The 15107-nt window shown below is 38.1% G+C and overlaps 1 protein-coding gene across 5 annotated transcripts in view; it reads left to right on the top strand.

Annotated features, from left to right (window-relative positions):
- mlip (muscular LMNA-interacting protein) overlaps positions 1 to 15107 on the top strand; it is a 36759-nt gene that overhangs the window by 13850 nt on the left and 7802 nt on the right. Inside the window, exons 3-11 of one of the 5 annotated variants that reach the window (XM_016256786.1) lie at positions 1217 to 1348; positions 2255 to 3976; positions 4373 to 4444; positions 4934 to 5014; positions 5329 to 5412; positions 5493 to 5552; positions 6041 to 6091; positions 7198 to 7242; positions 10899 to 11018. In XM_016256786.1, coding sequence (XP_016112272.1) covers positions 1217 to 1348; positions 2255 to 3976; positions 4373 to 4444; positions 4934 to 5014; positions 5329 to 5412; positions 5493 to 5552; positions 6041 to 6091; positions 7198 to 7242; positions 10899 to 11018 — 2367 coding nt within the window. The remainder of the gene's footprint in view (positions 1 to 1216; positions 1349 to 2254; positions 3977 to 4372; positions 4445 to 4933; positions 5015 to 5328; positions 5413 to 5492; positions 5553 to 6040; positions 6092 to 7197; positions 7243 to 10898; positions 11019 to 15107) is intronic. The other 4 variants (XM_016256788.1, XM_016256787.1, XM_016256789.1 and 1 more) reach the window with 4 other exon arrangements.

The raw sequence follows: 15107 nt of genomic DNA, 5'->3' as shown, positions 1-15107 counted from the left end.
TTTCCAAACCAATATGCTGTTATTTTTTTTCCATGGAACATGAATGTATTGAAATCTTTATGCAGCTCTTGCCATATAATGACAGTCTATGTGAACAAGCTTACAAATAGCACTATAGAAGTGTCATAAAATCAGTCCATATCACTTATGTGCTATATTCCAAGTCTTCTCAAGTCATACAGTAACTTTCTGCGAAGAACCGACCCAAATGTTTCATTATTTGCTCAAAATCTTTACCTCCACTAAAGTAAATATAGTGTCTTTTTAAATTATTCTTACCCAATAAATTACTTTTTTTTCACATCAGTCTGCACTCCAAACACCATATTGAAAAAGCAAAAAATAAATAAATAGAAATTAGCTCAGAAGAATTCATATCACATGTAGATGTTACTACTCTTTGAATTGCTTTAACCTGTGGTAAATTCAATTGAATGGGTATGATTTGGAAAGGCACACACCCTTCAATAAAGGTTCTAACAGCTAAAAATGCATATTTGAGCAAAAACCAAGTCCTGAGGTTAAAAGAACTGCATGTAGAGCTTATGAATGAATTATGCAATGTACTTATTCCAGTTTTTCCTTTTTCCTTTTTAAATGTGCATAGTTGTCACATCTGTTTTTTGTCTTATTGTTATGGTGTATGTAGTGTAGATTGATGTGAAAAAAAGTCATTTAAAGCAGTTTAATATAAGGCAGCAACATAACAAAATGTGAGAAAATGAAGGCGTGTGAATACTTTCACAAGGCACTGTAACAGCATCTGGGTTTCAAAAAAACAGGGTGAGTACGTAATACCAGAATTTTTATATTTGGGCAGACTATTCCTTTAAGGTGCAAATACTGCACAAATCTAGAGGGAGGGAGACTTTAGTGATTACGGGTTCTTAAGTTCTACCCAGAGTCCCTTAGCAGAGGATGACCTATGTGTGTGTGTGAAAGCGAAAATGTGAAAGGCATTTGCTGAAGGCTTACACAATTAGGGTGGGTCATGTGTACTTGTATGTGAGCAATACATGAGGGACATGGACTTCTGGAAGAAAGATGTACAAGCTGGAAGGGGAAACACACGCACATATAAATGCATTCAGTAACTCTCTTATATCGTCAAGATGCTCCGGAGCTAGAAATAGCCATCCGTAGCAGAGGCCTGCTTTGGGACGGCTGCCGTTTCTGATTTGGTATCGCATAGTAACATTTCCTGTTCCAATGCCAGACTTCACAAGAGCCAGGGGACACTGAGAGAAGCATGGCGGAAGAGGGTGTCTACAAAGCAGAGGTTGTTTACGTCCAAGACCCTGAAGAGGGCCAGCTTGAAGAAACGCTCAAGAACACCACTCAAAGTGAGGTGAGTGTTTTGGTACATTCTGTCCCAGGGCAAACACAAAATCCTGATGAAACATTGTTCTTTAAATCCCTGCTGTACCTTCTTTAAAATTGCATATTATAAATATGTAATGACAAAATGACTGACAAGGAAATAAGTTATTGAAGCAATGACTTTTCAAGAAGTACACTAATTTAGAGATGAATTACTGTTTGTAGTGTACAGCTTAATTATTTGAGTTGCTTTGGGATGACTTCTTAATATCTTTTAATGGGATACATCATTATATTAAATATGCTGGTCACACACGGCTGTTTTCTGTGCTGATCAGAGGTACTTGCTATCCCCTGTTAATTAAAAACACACATTAATGTGCCTACACAGTAGATCAAGTTCTGAGTGAGCAACTGATGGATAAGAATGTTTCTTGTGTCTAATTAATCTGTGCCACTAATGTCTAACAGAAGCTTAAAGATAATGACTGTTTTTCTAAACAGATTTTAAAGACTCCTCCTGCCAACGGCATGCCAAATTGGGTTGCTTAAACATAAAGATTATCATTCCAAGTGGTGCTGGAATTATAACCTTGATATTTAAGAATAGGTTTCCAAAAGCACGACTGAATCCGCTTGTCTGAAATTTGCATTGGTCAACAGGTGCCTACATCACAGTGTATTGCAGCAAAAGTTACAATTATTGGTTGCATGGCTAAGTGTCACTTAAAGCTGGGAAATGCTTCTGATGCAGCGGAAACTTTAATGTGTAGATAGCCTTTCAATATCGCCTATAAAATCAAGCAGGCCCATTAAGAAACCCCATGGGGTCTTTATGTTTTGTACAATTTGCAGTAAGCAATAATCAGACATCATTGCAATCATTGCTCAAATGAATTCTGTTTATGGTTCTTTAATTTTCTTTCTTTCTCAGATTCTGTCAGCTGACAATTTAACCCTTAAACCACTCACCACGCTAGCTGGGCTTCACGCAGAATCTGGTAGCATAACCCCCGAGCCTAGCCCAGCCACCATGGAAACCACTGATAACAAACACCCTGGCATTTCTCAGCTAAGCTTTCACAACACTTCACAGGCTGCTGAGGTCAGCTCAGGTCTGTTTTTAAATAGCTCAGCTCAGAGAGAGGAGGCCCTTAGCCCTGCCAGCTCCATGGATTTTTTCACTTCCCCTGCTTCTTCTAAGGAGTCTATTCTCTCCGAGGACTGGGACAAGGAGAGGAGCTGGTCAGGGCTCCACATGTTCTCACGGGATGGTTCTCCTGGGCCCTTTAGTGGCACGGTTTCCCCATGTTCTTCCATAAGATCCGGGGCCTTCACACCTTCTGTGGTAAGAATCAAGAGACACTCCTTGGCTCCGGGCTCTAGTCTGCTGCAGATGTCGTCTGCTTGCGAAACACCCTGCTGTGACAGTCGGGCAACCTCACCTTGTCCTTTTACGCCCCGTGCACGGCACAGACTCCCTCCAACCCAGCTCTCCCTGTTAACGGCCATCCTCAGGAAAGGTCGTCTACCTGTCCTGTCCTCTGCTTTTCAAAGACCTTACACACCATGCTGGCCCATCAGTCCAGTTAACGTGTCCTCCTGTTCAGCATGCTCAGCTGCCTCTTCTGTTGCACCCATGAACGTCTCTAAAGCAAAGTCTTGTACCTCCATAGATAGACCCCGTACTGAGTCTTGCCAGGTTTCAAAGAAGCAACTACGGAAACCAGACCATAGTTCTCTTTCAGTGTTATCACCTGATGAAATCCCACTAATGAAACCACCAGAAAGACTTGACTCATGTCAACATTTCACTAGTACTAGTCACATCGTCTCACCTACAAAACACAGCCCTTCACCAAGCTTACCTAGAGTCCAGCCTACCAATTCTCACCTGTCGAAATCAGGTCACAAAGGAAATCGTTTACCGACAGTTCCTAGCTCTCTTTTGTGCAGCTCCCTATCCCGGATGAACTCCTCATCTCCTAAATCAAGCTCTCTGTCTTGCTTCAGCCCTGAGAACCAGAAAAATCCATCAGTGTCAGTGGATCGCCTTGCATCTATAGAACCAAACAAACCTTTAGCATCCTTAATGCAGAACGATGAAACAAAATCCAATGATAGGTCAGAAAAATATTCACTGGCACTAAAACAGGGTCAGAAATCATCTGAGCTCGCCAATGCACCATATCTGAAAGATAGAGGTAGTTCATCTGACAATTTAGACTCCTCTGTATCAAAACCTGCACTAAATTCATGTAAATCTTCTTCCTTTCCTACTCTGAAACACACAATTGAATCACATAGTAATTCCATATCTCCTGTTTTAAGTCACAAGGAGAGTAAACAAAATATTGGTGGCAAAAGTGATATTGAAAGAGTGCACCTATCATCCCCGGCTTTTAGACTGTCTCCCTCTCCCAGACCCGTGGGTCTCACCCGCCTGTCCTACACACCTCCAACCTCTCCTGCTTGTCCCCCAGTCCACCCAAACTCCCGCTCCTCCACCCCAGACCGCTGCACCCTCTCGCCCTCCCCAGCGGTCCCAAGCCGTCAGCTCTCCCCCTCACCCTCATACTCCTTCTGTTCATCACCCTCTCCGTCCCTATGGGGCAGCACACCAGACTGCGCAGATGGGGACTGTAAAAATAGAAAGGTACAAGTGCATGCCCTTTCGCCATTACCTGCATGCAACTTGCATGCTCTACTGCTGAGCATTGGCATTCCTTCAATGAGTGACATTCATTCTCAATCACAGCCTCCCACATTGCTGGGAAACATGATATGCATCATACTCATGCAAGAACAGTAAATCTTTGGCAAAGGGCATGTTTTGCGTTTGCTTGTGATCTTGGTTTAGGCAAAATATGCATGATTTACTGCAAATATTTACTGCGAATATACTTAAAAATGGTCATATCATAGTCTTATTGTGATATGACTGTTTTTCAAATGAATCATGGTGCCCGTCCTTAGGGCATAGCACAGCTGTAGATTGTTTAATTCTGCTTTTGACTTTCTTTGACTTCTAAATCATTCTTTCCTAATATAGACATACAAGATCAAATCCACCTACAAGGCACTCGCTGCTATTCCCACAAATACTCTGCTCCTGGAACAGCAGGTGAGCTGCTTTATCTAATTGCTCTAAATGACAGCTATTATTAGTGTACAATTAATAATTGCATATAATTCGCTGTCAGTATAATGCCATTATATGGCTGCTGTTTTTCTGGATTCCATGCAACTGTATATTCGTTAAAGAGGGTCATTGGATGCTAATGGAGGAGGGTGAAACTAAATCATTGATTTTTTATTCTGTTGATGGACAGCAGAATGAAATTGTTCATAAGTGGTCAAAAGGAATCTTAACAGAGTGAGCAGAATGACTCTTCCACATTGCATACCTCATTAAACATTATAGTAGAGGTTAAACTGTACTGGACAGGGTCAGATATATAGTGAGATAATCAGTATATGAAGAGAACGCACTCAACTTTGGGATTTAGCTGCTTTAACAACCCCATACTACCTCCTACTTCTTAAGGTCTGGAGGACTATCATTAGAAGATTAATGTGTCATCTACAACTCTTAAATGTCCCCTTTCTGAAGGCTTTAGATGAAGAGGTCAACAAGAAAGAGGCTTCATTTAACCCCGCAGACAACTATTCTTGGGAGGACCCACATGCAGAGGTAGAACGAGACCCGAACACCCAAAATGCCTGGGTGATATGACAGAATACAGTGCAGTGACTGCTAGAATCTCTAGAGAATTTGCTATATTATGGTATATTTTGGTTTTAACTCGAATGTTATATAAAATTAAGTCTGCTCTACCATGTAGGGCCATGTAAATACCATGTAAATGTTTAATTTTCGCCCATCGCTGTCCAATTAAACAGATTTAGTAATGAAATGAGATGAAGTACCATTAAATTGTGAAGTATTTAATGTTCTGGATTATCGCAAACTAGGCATTACTGTGAAGTGTTCTTCTCTCTGTGTAGATGTGCTCTCCTGCGCAGCTGCGTCAGCAGACCGCAGAACTGTACGCAACCATTGATGAAGTCCTTGAGGACTCGATCCAAAGAGTGAGCTGTCACCAAAACACACTCTGCATCTAAACAATAATAATCACTTGCATCTTCATGTTTTAATCAATTTTTCCCAGCATCAATCAGACCATGTGAACAAAGCCAATGTGAAGTCTTTGGCAGCGGAGGCATCAAGGGTATGAAATTAAAGATTAACACCGGGAATTACCTCATATTCATTTTGATTAGTCACAATGGCATCACATTCAGGCAGAACATAAATTCTAGAGCTTTCTAGGAATAAAATATTTCTTGTTTATGTGTATAACAGTGTAACTGCCTCCACCCAGACTAAAGCATTGCAATGACTGAACTATAAAATATATTTTCTCACCCAGAAGAAGACATAAAAGAAATAAATAAAGCAATGTAATAGAATGTCATACAGATTTTTTTTGTGCTACAATTTGCTGATTATTTTCAATGAAGACCAATGTTAGCAAAATGAAGGGTTCAGTCCTCCACTCCGATCAGTCTTTAGTCAGGTACCTTTTAGCCCCTGCTGTTCAAACCCAGCTTGCCATTTTGATTATGTGCACTGTGCTTGCTTTGAAACGTGTGCCACTTTTCAGCTGCTGAGCGCTTTCTTAACTCATTCTTTTTCTTTTATTCTGAACTACTGAAGTCACAGACGTCATCACCATCTCCAAAACTATTGGGACGGGAAACAAGATATGTAAGTTTTTCCATTCATTTTTGATCTCTGCACATATTTTATGCTCAGACTTCATACGAAGGCGGCAAATCTGAGAAATCATTCATTATAAAAACTCTCTTGAGTATTAGTTATCAGTTAATGCTGAAATGCCAGCTCAGGGCTCTAGAAATTTAGCTAACATTTGCTTTAGCCCATTTTCAGAGCCAGTTCTAGTAGTCAAACTATTTTTATATGCAAGTGAATCTGAACATGCAAGCCAATCTAGAGCCCAGATTTGATATTTTTTACTCGTAGATTTTAGACAAAAGTATAGAAAACTGATTGGATGCACAGTCTTTGATGTCAACAAGATGTCACTCCTTTTTATTTTGCAGTAGGTACTATGCACAATTACATGGTTGCATTTTATTAGCCAAATTTTTTCCCTGCTGTTCACAACCCTGTCAGAACAGACACACGCATTTAGGGGTTTCAACCCACCAGTCTAGAAATTTCACTATAACACTCAAAAATTTCTGTAGCCTTCAGAGTATTCTTTCAGATTCAATTCCATTATCCAGCCTACAGCATATGCCACCGCACTAGAATTACAGAAGTGTACAATTACAATTCGGCTATAAATTGGGTGCTTTTACTATTGCTAGGAAATTCCAGCCATGTTTAATTATTCCTATGTTTTTACAGTAAAGCTAGCAATAAGGCTTGTGTGAGGTTGTAGGTTTCATAACCTTTCCTGAGGTATTCACTTTATAATAATGGCATTTTAGACCCATGTTTACATTCTGAGAGCAGAATTTCATTTGGACAATTCGCCTGGACAACTGTAGCTAATTTTCTTGTCATACACAAATGACAGGATTTTATAGAGTTCGTTTGTTCCTGTTGTTCCACAGGTTTTGGCAACATGATGATTTTAAGGGAATATTACAAACTCTGAAAAGATTACAGACATAGCTGAATAATATGATATAAAATCAATAATATTAATCACTTCAAATAAAATTACAATTAAGAAGATATTGTGGAAGCACTTGTTTCAAAACTATGTCCAGACAGCATATCAATAGCATGTCAAATGTAAAATAATGTTTAATATTCACAATTTTATAATTTTCCCTCCCTAGGCAAGCTCTCCTTTTCAACCCTCTGTAACTACGGAAAAAACACTGGTAAGCAGTTGATATTGATGTAAATGAATTTGAGCTTCATATTTATTTTGCATTGAAAAGAAACCACAGTTATTGCTACATTACACCATTCAGTAGATATGGAGTAATGATTTTGTAAAAGAATTGGGGAAGACCATTGTTGGCTCTGTTCCTAAAGAGCTGCCCGAGTAGGTAGCATTTGAAAGCATCATGCACTTCTGACATAAAGGCTGATCTAGACAGAATAAATGCAGCACAATTATGCTGTGCTATCCGATACCTGCATGTATTCTTCATTGAAAAAGTGAAAGAAAAAAATCAAGATGCAGTATGAACCAGGAGATGTTTGTTATAAATAAAATTAATTCAGTACTCAAAAATATTCATAAAATAGTTACATCTAATTACAGTTCCCCCCCCCCAATTGTTTTTACATGCGTTTGCTGAATCTTTGGCCCATTGCCTCAAAACACTAACACAAACACAAAATGCAAAGCTCTGCAAATCTCTAACAAAATCAAACACTGCATTCAAAACTCTTTAATCCCTTTCTAAAATGTTTTTCGCACCAAAATGTCACACACACACACACACGTTTCTGTGAATTGTGGGGACTTTCCATAGACTTCTATTACTTTTATACTGACCAAATTTATATTTTCTATCCCCTAACTCAACCCCTTACAGAAAACCTGTTTGCATTGTTACACTTTCAGATAAAAATCATTTACCATTTTTAATAATTTTTTTCCCTCGTGGGAGCCGCAGACTGTTCCCCACAATGTCAAAAAATTCAGGTTTTACTATTCTTGTGAGGACATTTTGTCCCCACAATATTGCGTAAACAAGTGCACACAGACAGACACACACACACGAAGAGCTCTGTTCACCAGCCAACAACACACTGATGTGCTCAACACAAAACACTACTATAAATCAGTAGGTTTCTGCCTTTTGCATTATATATTCACTTCCAGAAATAAATATTTATATAAACATAATGTACATTTTTACATAAAGTCTTTTTCAATCACTAAAATGCACTGATCAATACTGAAGCCACTTTTTCAAAATTCTCCATACAGTCTGCATTACAAATATGAATCTTGGCCAAACAGTTAATTTTACTTCCAAAACTTGCTCAAACTACCAACATAGCATAACACCAGCAACAATTCTGTCTCAGAAAATGCAGTAATGCATCACTCATTTTTTAACAAAGCAGTGTGTTAGCATTAAAAATGTGCTGCAAATATACAGTACAGGGTTTTACAAGTGACTGAAAGACAAAAGGGTTCATGGATTTTGTGTAAAAGCAATTAAAAATTACAGTTCCAGCCTTGACCGATGCATGATAGCAAAAAAAACAACAACAACAAAACAACAACTGTAAAACAGCTTTAAATTAAAGCTGCTTTGAAATCTACAACATATCCCTAAACTGTGCAAATGAATGTAACGTACATTTCTAAATAAGTTGGGACATTTTGTAAAATGCAATCTGTAATTTGTTAATTCTGCTTAATCTTTAATCACCTGACAAAACTACAAAGAAACGATGTCCAATGCTTTCTCTAATCAACCTAACCTAAAAGTGAAAAGACTATAGAATATCTAAGTTAAAATGTTTTGAAACATTCCGCGATAAGCAGACAAACCGGTAATAGGTGAGCGTGTCCGCAAAAAAAAAACAAAAAAAAACTCAGTCTTCGCAAGCAAAGATGGGTTGTTGTCATGCTACAGTGATATAAACACAAAGAAGATTAAGATAAATGCAATTAGTCTTTGATAAATCCACACAAGAGGAAATCAAATTACAGTTCCAGCCTTGACCGATGCATGATAGCAAAAAAAACAACAACAACAACAAAACAACAACTGTAAAACAGCTTTAAATTAAAGCTGCTTTGAAATCTACAACATATCCCTAAACTGTGCAAATGAATGTAACGTACATTTCTAAATAAGTTGGGACATTTTGTAAAATGCAATCTGTAATTTGTTAATTCTGCTTAATCTTTAATCACTTGACAAAACTGCAAAGAAACGATGTCCAATGCTTTCTCTAATCAACCTAACCTAAAAGTGAAAAGACTATAGAATATCTAAGTTAAAATGTTTTGAAACATTCCGCGATAAGCAGACAAACCGGTAATAGGCGAGCGTGTCCGCAAAAAAAAAACAAAAAAAAACTCAGTCTTCGCAAGCAAAGATGGGTTGTTGTCATGCTACAGTGATATAAACACAAAGAAGATTAAGATAAATGCAATTAGTCTTTGATAAATCCACACAAGAGGAAATCCAGGACAGAACAGGCAAGAGAGACCCACACATAGGGAGGGACATAGCAGACCGGACAGCAAACAGCAGACTGAACACAACTTAAATAGGTTGGTAAATGAGGATAATTAACAAGACACACCTGAACCAAATGACAATCAGACATAGACGTAAAAACTGGGTCACACAGAGCACATGGGGGATGAAAACACAACAAACAGTCCTGGGGTGTGACAGTTGTGGCTCATCACTTTGTGCCACTTTGTACCACTTAACAAGATAATTGTCAAATCATTCAAAAATAACATTTCTCGGTGCAAGATTGTTAAGGATCTATCATAATATTGTGAAAAGATTCAGGGAATCTGGAGAAATCTCAGTCAGTACAGGGAAAGGCAGGAAACCTCTGCTGAATGTGTGTAACCTATGAACCCTCAGATAATTGCCAGAGAAACCATCATGCTACGGTGTTAAATATAGCCATATGTGCTCAGGAGTACTTCGGAAAATCATTGTCACTTAACAGTCTGCCACTGCATCAAGAAATGCAACTTGAATCTTTGTTATGCAAGGATTTCTCCTTGCATAACAAAGATTCAAGTTGCATTTCAAGTTGCAAGTCCATACATCAATCCTATGGAGAGATGCTGCCGAGTTCTCCAGGCCCGAGCTCCTCTCAGATGATCCGACGGACAGTGGAAATGCGTGCTGTGGTCAGATGAGTCAGCTTGTTGCAGCTTGTTTTGGGGGAAAAAATACAGACATTAGACATTGATTTCTTTGTGCCAAAGACGAAGGGGACCATCCAGACTTCTGTCAGTTCCCACAGGATGGGTGACTTGCATATGTGTGAAGGTACCATTGAGGCATATATTTGGATTGTACAGTGGCATCTGCTGCCATGAAAATTTTCCTTTTCCCGGGAAATCTGTGGTCATTAGAGTGAGACACTGCCAGGCCTCATTCTGCACGTGCTTCGACAGCGTGATTCATAGACACAGCGTGAATGTGCTTGACTGGCCTGCCTGCAGTCCAGATCTGTCTCCTCTGTTACCTCCAACTGTTGAGGCTGCTGAAGTCTTGTATCAAGAGAGATTGGGCAAAAAATCCACTTGCAAAACTGCAGCAATTAATCTCCTCAGTACAGAAATTATTAAAAGTTTAATTAAAAGGAAAGGTGATGTAAGATTAGATTTTGCAACAGAGCCTTAGAGGAAATCCCAGGGTTCATGCAACTGAAAGATGTTCCATGTTAAAATATCCGTGAATTTAATTCATATATTGAATTTCTGATTACTGCTGAAGCAGTAGCAGAGGGCAGAGCACAAAGTTCTAGACATATACTATGTGTTGGAGATGTTTAACTGAGTTTGTGAAATATTTCTTGTTTGTTTTAGACAAAGCCTGGAGTAATTAGACCAGTTATTGCAACATCCAGGTTTACAGATGATGAAGAATTCCACCCAAATCCTTTCAAGAGCCATCAAGGAAACAAATCCAATCGTTACCAATACAAGGTGTGTTTCTCTAAATAGTGCAGAGAACAAAAAGACTAACAGCATATGTTCATGTTATCACATACAGAATGAATGTGTGGGGAAACCCTTTATGTTGCATATAGTTATGGTGTAAAATCTATAGCTTGAGCAGTTAGCCAATGCATAAAAAGGGGTTTATATGCGACATATGCGATGCATAGGCATGCCACATGAAGGGGGTCATTATAGAAGATCGTAGACAGATAAGTGCAATTTTAAACATTTTAATGGGTTCATGCATCTCCTTTTGCCTATTAGCTCCATGCAATTCATTTTGCATTAAAGTGAAAGGCAATTCAATCTGTTGCCATATACCTTTCTTAAAAAATGAGCAAAACCAAACTGTACCATTTGTTACATTTGTATTTATGTGCACACACTTCCTATGTTGTTTTGGCACCAGACTTACAAAAGGAATTATGCAAATTAGGTAACATCTTAAACCACAATATGCAAAATGCAATTTCAGATCTTGCAGGCAGCAGCAGAGGTTCTGTCGTACTATGCAGACATATGCTGTGGAACCGGTATGGCCAGCACAGGAAAGTCCCTATAGTTTGACATTTATGGTAACTTTTTGTTTGTTAATAATTAAATTACAATCTGTATATAAATGAATAATACAAAATCCAGTTCTTCCATTATCTGTTGGGGGCGTATATCAAGGAAAAGGGAAATCAATGGGTCAACATTCCATATGTACTTCAGAAGAGCCACTAGAAGTGATTTTTCATAGTAGCTGCTGGGTTGGCTCTATTCCCAGTGGGACCAGGAAGTGCACGTATCACTAGAATCCAATGTCATGTGCAATTCCCCACATCAGTACATCTGTATAGCCCATAAGAAAAAATAAGATGCCGATAGACCCAACATATGCCTCTAGAGATCTCAGAGAGACCAAGTGTGTTATTCATGGAGGAAATAAACAGCGGTTCACTGCTTCCTATAATTCATACAGACATGGTTCTAGTTTGGTGTCATTTATATGCCAATTGTATTTTCTCATGTGAGGGTAATTTTATTTAAAAAAAAATTTGTGAGAGCAGCTTCTCATTTTCCACAGGTTCACACGTCACTGAAGTTGTTTACTGCTACAAATTGATATAGCACCCCGTATCAAACTGTTTATAAATGCTGATTAATCCAAACCACAAAAATTGTCATCCAGTTTTTTTTTTTTATTAAATTAAATCTTACTGCTATTGACAAAACAACTACTGTTTATAAAGAAATAATTGTGATGGGTAATAAATAAATCCTCTGGTGTGTACATTACCGCGGGAAGTAGGTGTGCTGGGGGTGCTGCAGCACCCCCTGGAGTGTAGCCCACGAAAAAATGGGGGTGCTGGGGGTGCGGTATTAAAAATAAATGAATGAACAATATGTAATACAAAATAAATAATATTAATTTTATTAATTAGTATATTCATTCAAATTCATTGAAAAAAGTAGCCTAAGCCTACAATGACAAGAAGCAACGGCTACATATGAGTTAAGTTTAATCAAATTGACTGTGAAAGTCGATTAAACATATTAAACTGACTTAAAAATAATTTGTTGCCATGATTTTTGGATTATATTATAACCTGTATCATGTCTCTGCCATTCCCAAATTAAGAATTAACAACAATTTCTACAGAGAGCAGAGAAAGAGCGAGGGCGTCTACCTCAGCAGCAACAAATCTTGCATTCTCACATCTTTAGTGCTTATTTTGATCTTTAACGTTAGGTCTTTCCTATTCTTGAAATAAAATTCATTCTTAAGGTTGATTCAATATTACTCTTAATGAAAAACACACACACAACATCAACAATGCTACAATGACAAAGTAGCTTATATTAAACATAAAACTTTTATGAACAGATAAGAACAAATAAGATATTAACAAATTAACAAATAATTCAAATATCCCCTCACTATTTTTGACTTTAAAAAAAAAAATATATATTTTATTGTAATTTGTTTGTTTGTTTGTTTTTTGGGCTGATGTGCCAACATTTTGTTTGCATTCAGTAGCCTATACGGCAGCATTTTTGTGCCATGTTTAAAAAATAACTAAATAAATTAAACTAATGCCATAATATTTTAAGAATAAAGTCAAAATTAAGATAATAAAATCATGTTATATAATCTTAAAATTCCACCCATACTCCTCAAAAAAAAAAAAAAAGTCTGTGGCATCCGTCATTCTTTTGAATTTTTTTAACACTCTGATTGAGGATTCATGAGACATTCGTTTGTATTAAGTTGTTCTGATTTTTCAACATACATTCACATATTCATGTTTATTTTGTGCTGCAAATATTAAAGAAGAACATATAATTGATTCAAATGGAGCTTGAACTGAGGCGAATTCTCACTACAAATTAAAGAGCGTAAAAAAGACGTTTGTTGTTTGTATTTTATCTTAAAATTGACAGAAGGCTGAGACTTTGTAGTAACAAAGCGCAAAGCTGCGATTATTGGGTGGCTTGCGTGCTACAAATAATGAATGGACTTGAAAACTTTAAGCAACATTTCCAAGCATTAGCCTATAGCCTACCCTAAATAAAACAGCTTGTGAATAGTCACGATTCACGTAACTTTATTTACTTCCGAAAAATCAACAATAGGGCCTAAGTTAAGTTAACCGAGTTGGAGCCCATAACATTTGGGGGGGCCATACACATTTTTTGCATATGGGCCCGGGGCTGACTTGCTACACCACTGAATAAGACTGATGTACCCGGGTTGTAACACAAATAAATAGCCTATGGATTTCCCCTCAGGCTACCTTAAAACGTTCGTAGTTTGTGGTTTATTATCTTATTAAATAAAACACATCAGCCATAAAATAGTACAATGGCAAATTCGCATATATTAAAATCTACCTTGCATTGACAAAATGAATAAGTTGGATATAGCCGTTGTAACCCAAATAATTAAGTATTTTCCCTTATTTAAAACGAATGCTTAGTTTGTGGTTCATTGTTATTTTTTTAATGAAAACCAGCAACAAAGACACTCACTTATAGGTTATTAAACGAATAAATGAAAGTTTTATTAACAAAAGTTGCGCTTTGCATCCGCCATCATATAGTGTCAGTCTTCTCTTTACCCAACTTTAACCAACGCAGTCTGACCTGGAAAGAGAATTGATTAGTTCATCTATCGAGTCTTCGTCGCACAGTTCCCCCCCCCCCCAGTTTTATTTCTCAGCCCCCCCCAGCTCAAAATACGTTCCCTCGAGAGATGAACTATGGGTGTGCAAAGTTCTGTATTCTGGGCGGAAATCAATAGGATGTCTGAGGATTGTACACTAATGACTGTTCTGTTAACAGCATGGACAAATGGGAAAAACAATGATAGAGTAGTGGCCAAAAAGCATTTACTTTTACTTTCACTGCATTAAATACAGATTCGCTTGCATTGAGAATAAACATAGTTTGACCACAACGTGTTTAGTCTCAATGTCACAAAGTGCCATTAGTGTCCGCCATGCACCCTATGATGTGCACTTACTAGTGTTGGGTCGTTCTTGAACGATTCGTTCATTTTGAATGAATCTTTAATGTGACTCGGGAGGAACGAGTCGTCTCGGAGAGTGATTCATTCAGCCGTGCATGCGCAACATCATATAGGTTCTGTACTGGAATTAGTCAAGTAGTTCACCTGGTTCGAGTCTTCGGGTTTTTCCAAGTCGTTCGTTCATCACGTGACAGCCCCATACACTTAACCAATGCAGTCTGAGCCGGAAAGAGAATTGATTAGTTCATCTCTCGAGTCTTCGGGTTTGAGTCGTTCATTCATCACGTGACAGCCCCATACGCTTTAACCAATGCAGTCTGAGCCGGAAAGAGAATTGATTAGTTCATCTCTCGAGTCTTCGGGTTTTTCCGAGTCGTTCGTTCATCACATGACAGCCCCATAAGTTTAACCAACGCAGTCTGAGCCGGAAAGAGAATTGATCAGTTCATCTCTCGAGTCTTCAGGTTTGAGTCATTCATTCATCATGTGACAGCCCCATAAGCTTTAACCAATGCAGTCTGAGCCGGAAAGAGAATTGATTAGTTCATCTCTCGAGTCTT

The sequence above is a fragment of the Sinocyclocheilus grahami genome, unplaced genomic scaffold (genome assembly GCF_001515645.1).
Source record: "Sinocyclocheilus grahami isolate Dianchi unplaced genomic scaffold, SAMN03320097.WGS_v1.1 scaffold1475.1, whole genome shotgun sequence".
In the NCBI taxonomy this organism is placed as follows: Eukaryota; Metazoa; Chordata; class Actinopteri; order Cypriniformes; family Cyprinidae; genus Sinocyclocheilus; species Sinocyclocheilus grahami.
This window is presented reverse-complemented; position numbering and strand designations above follow the sequence as displayed.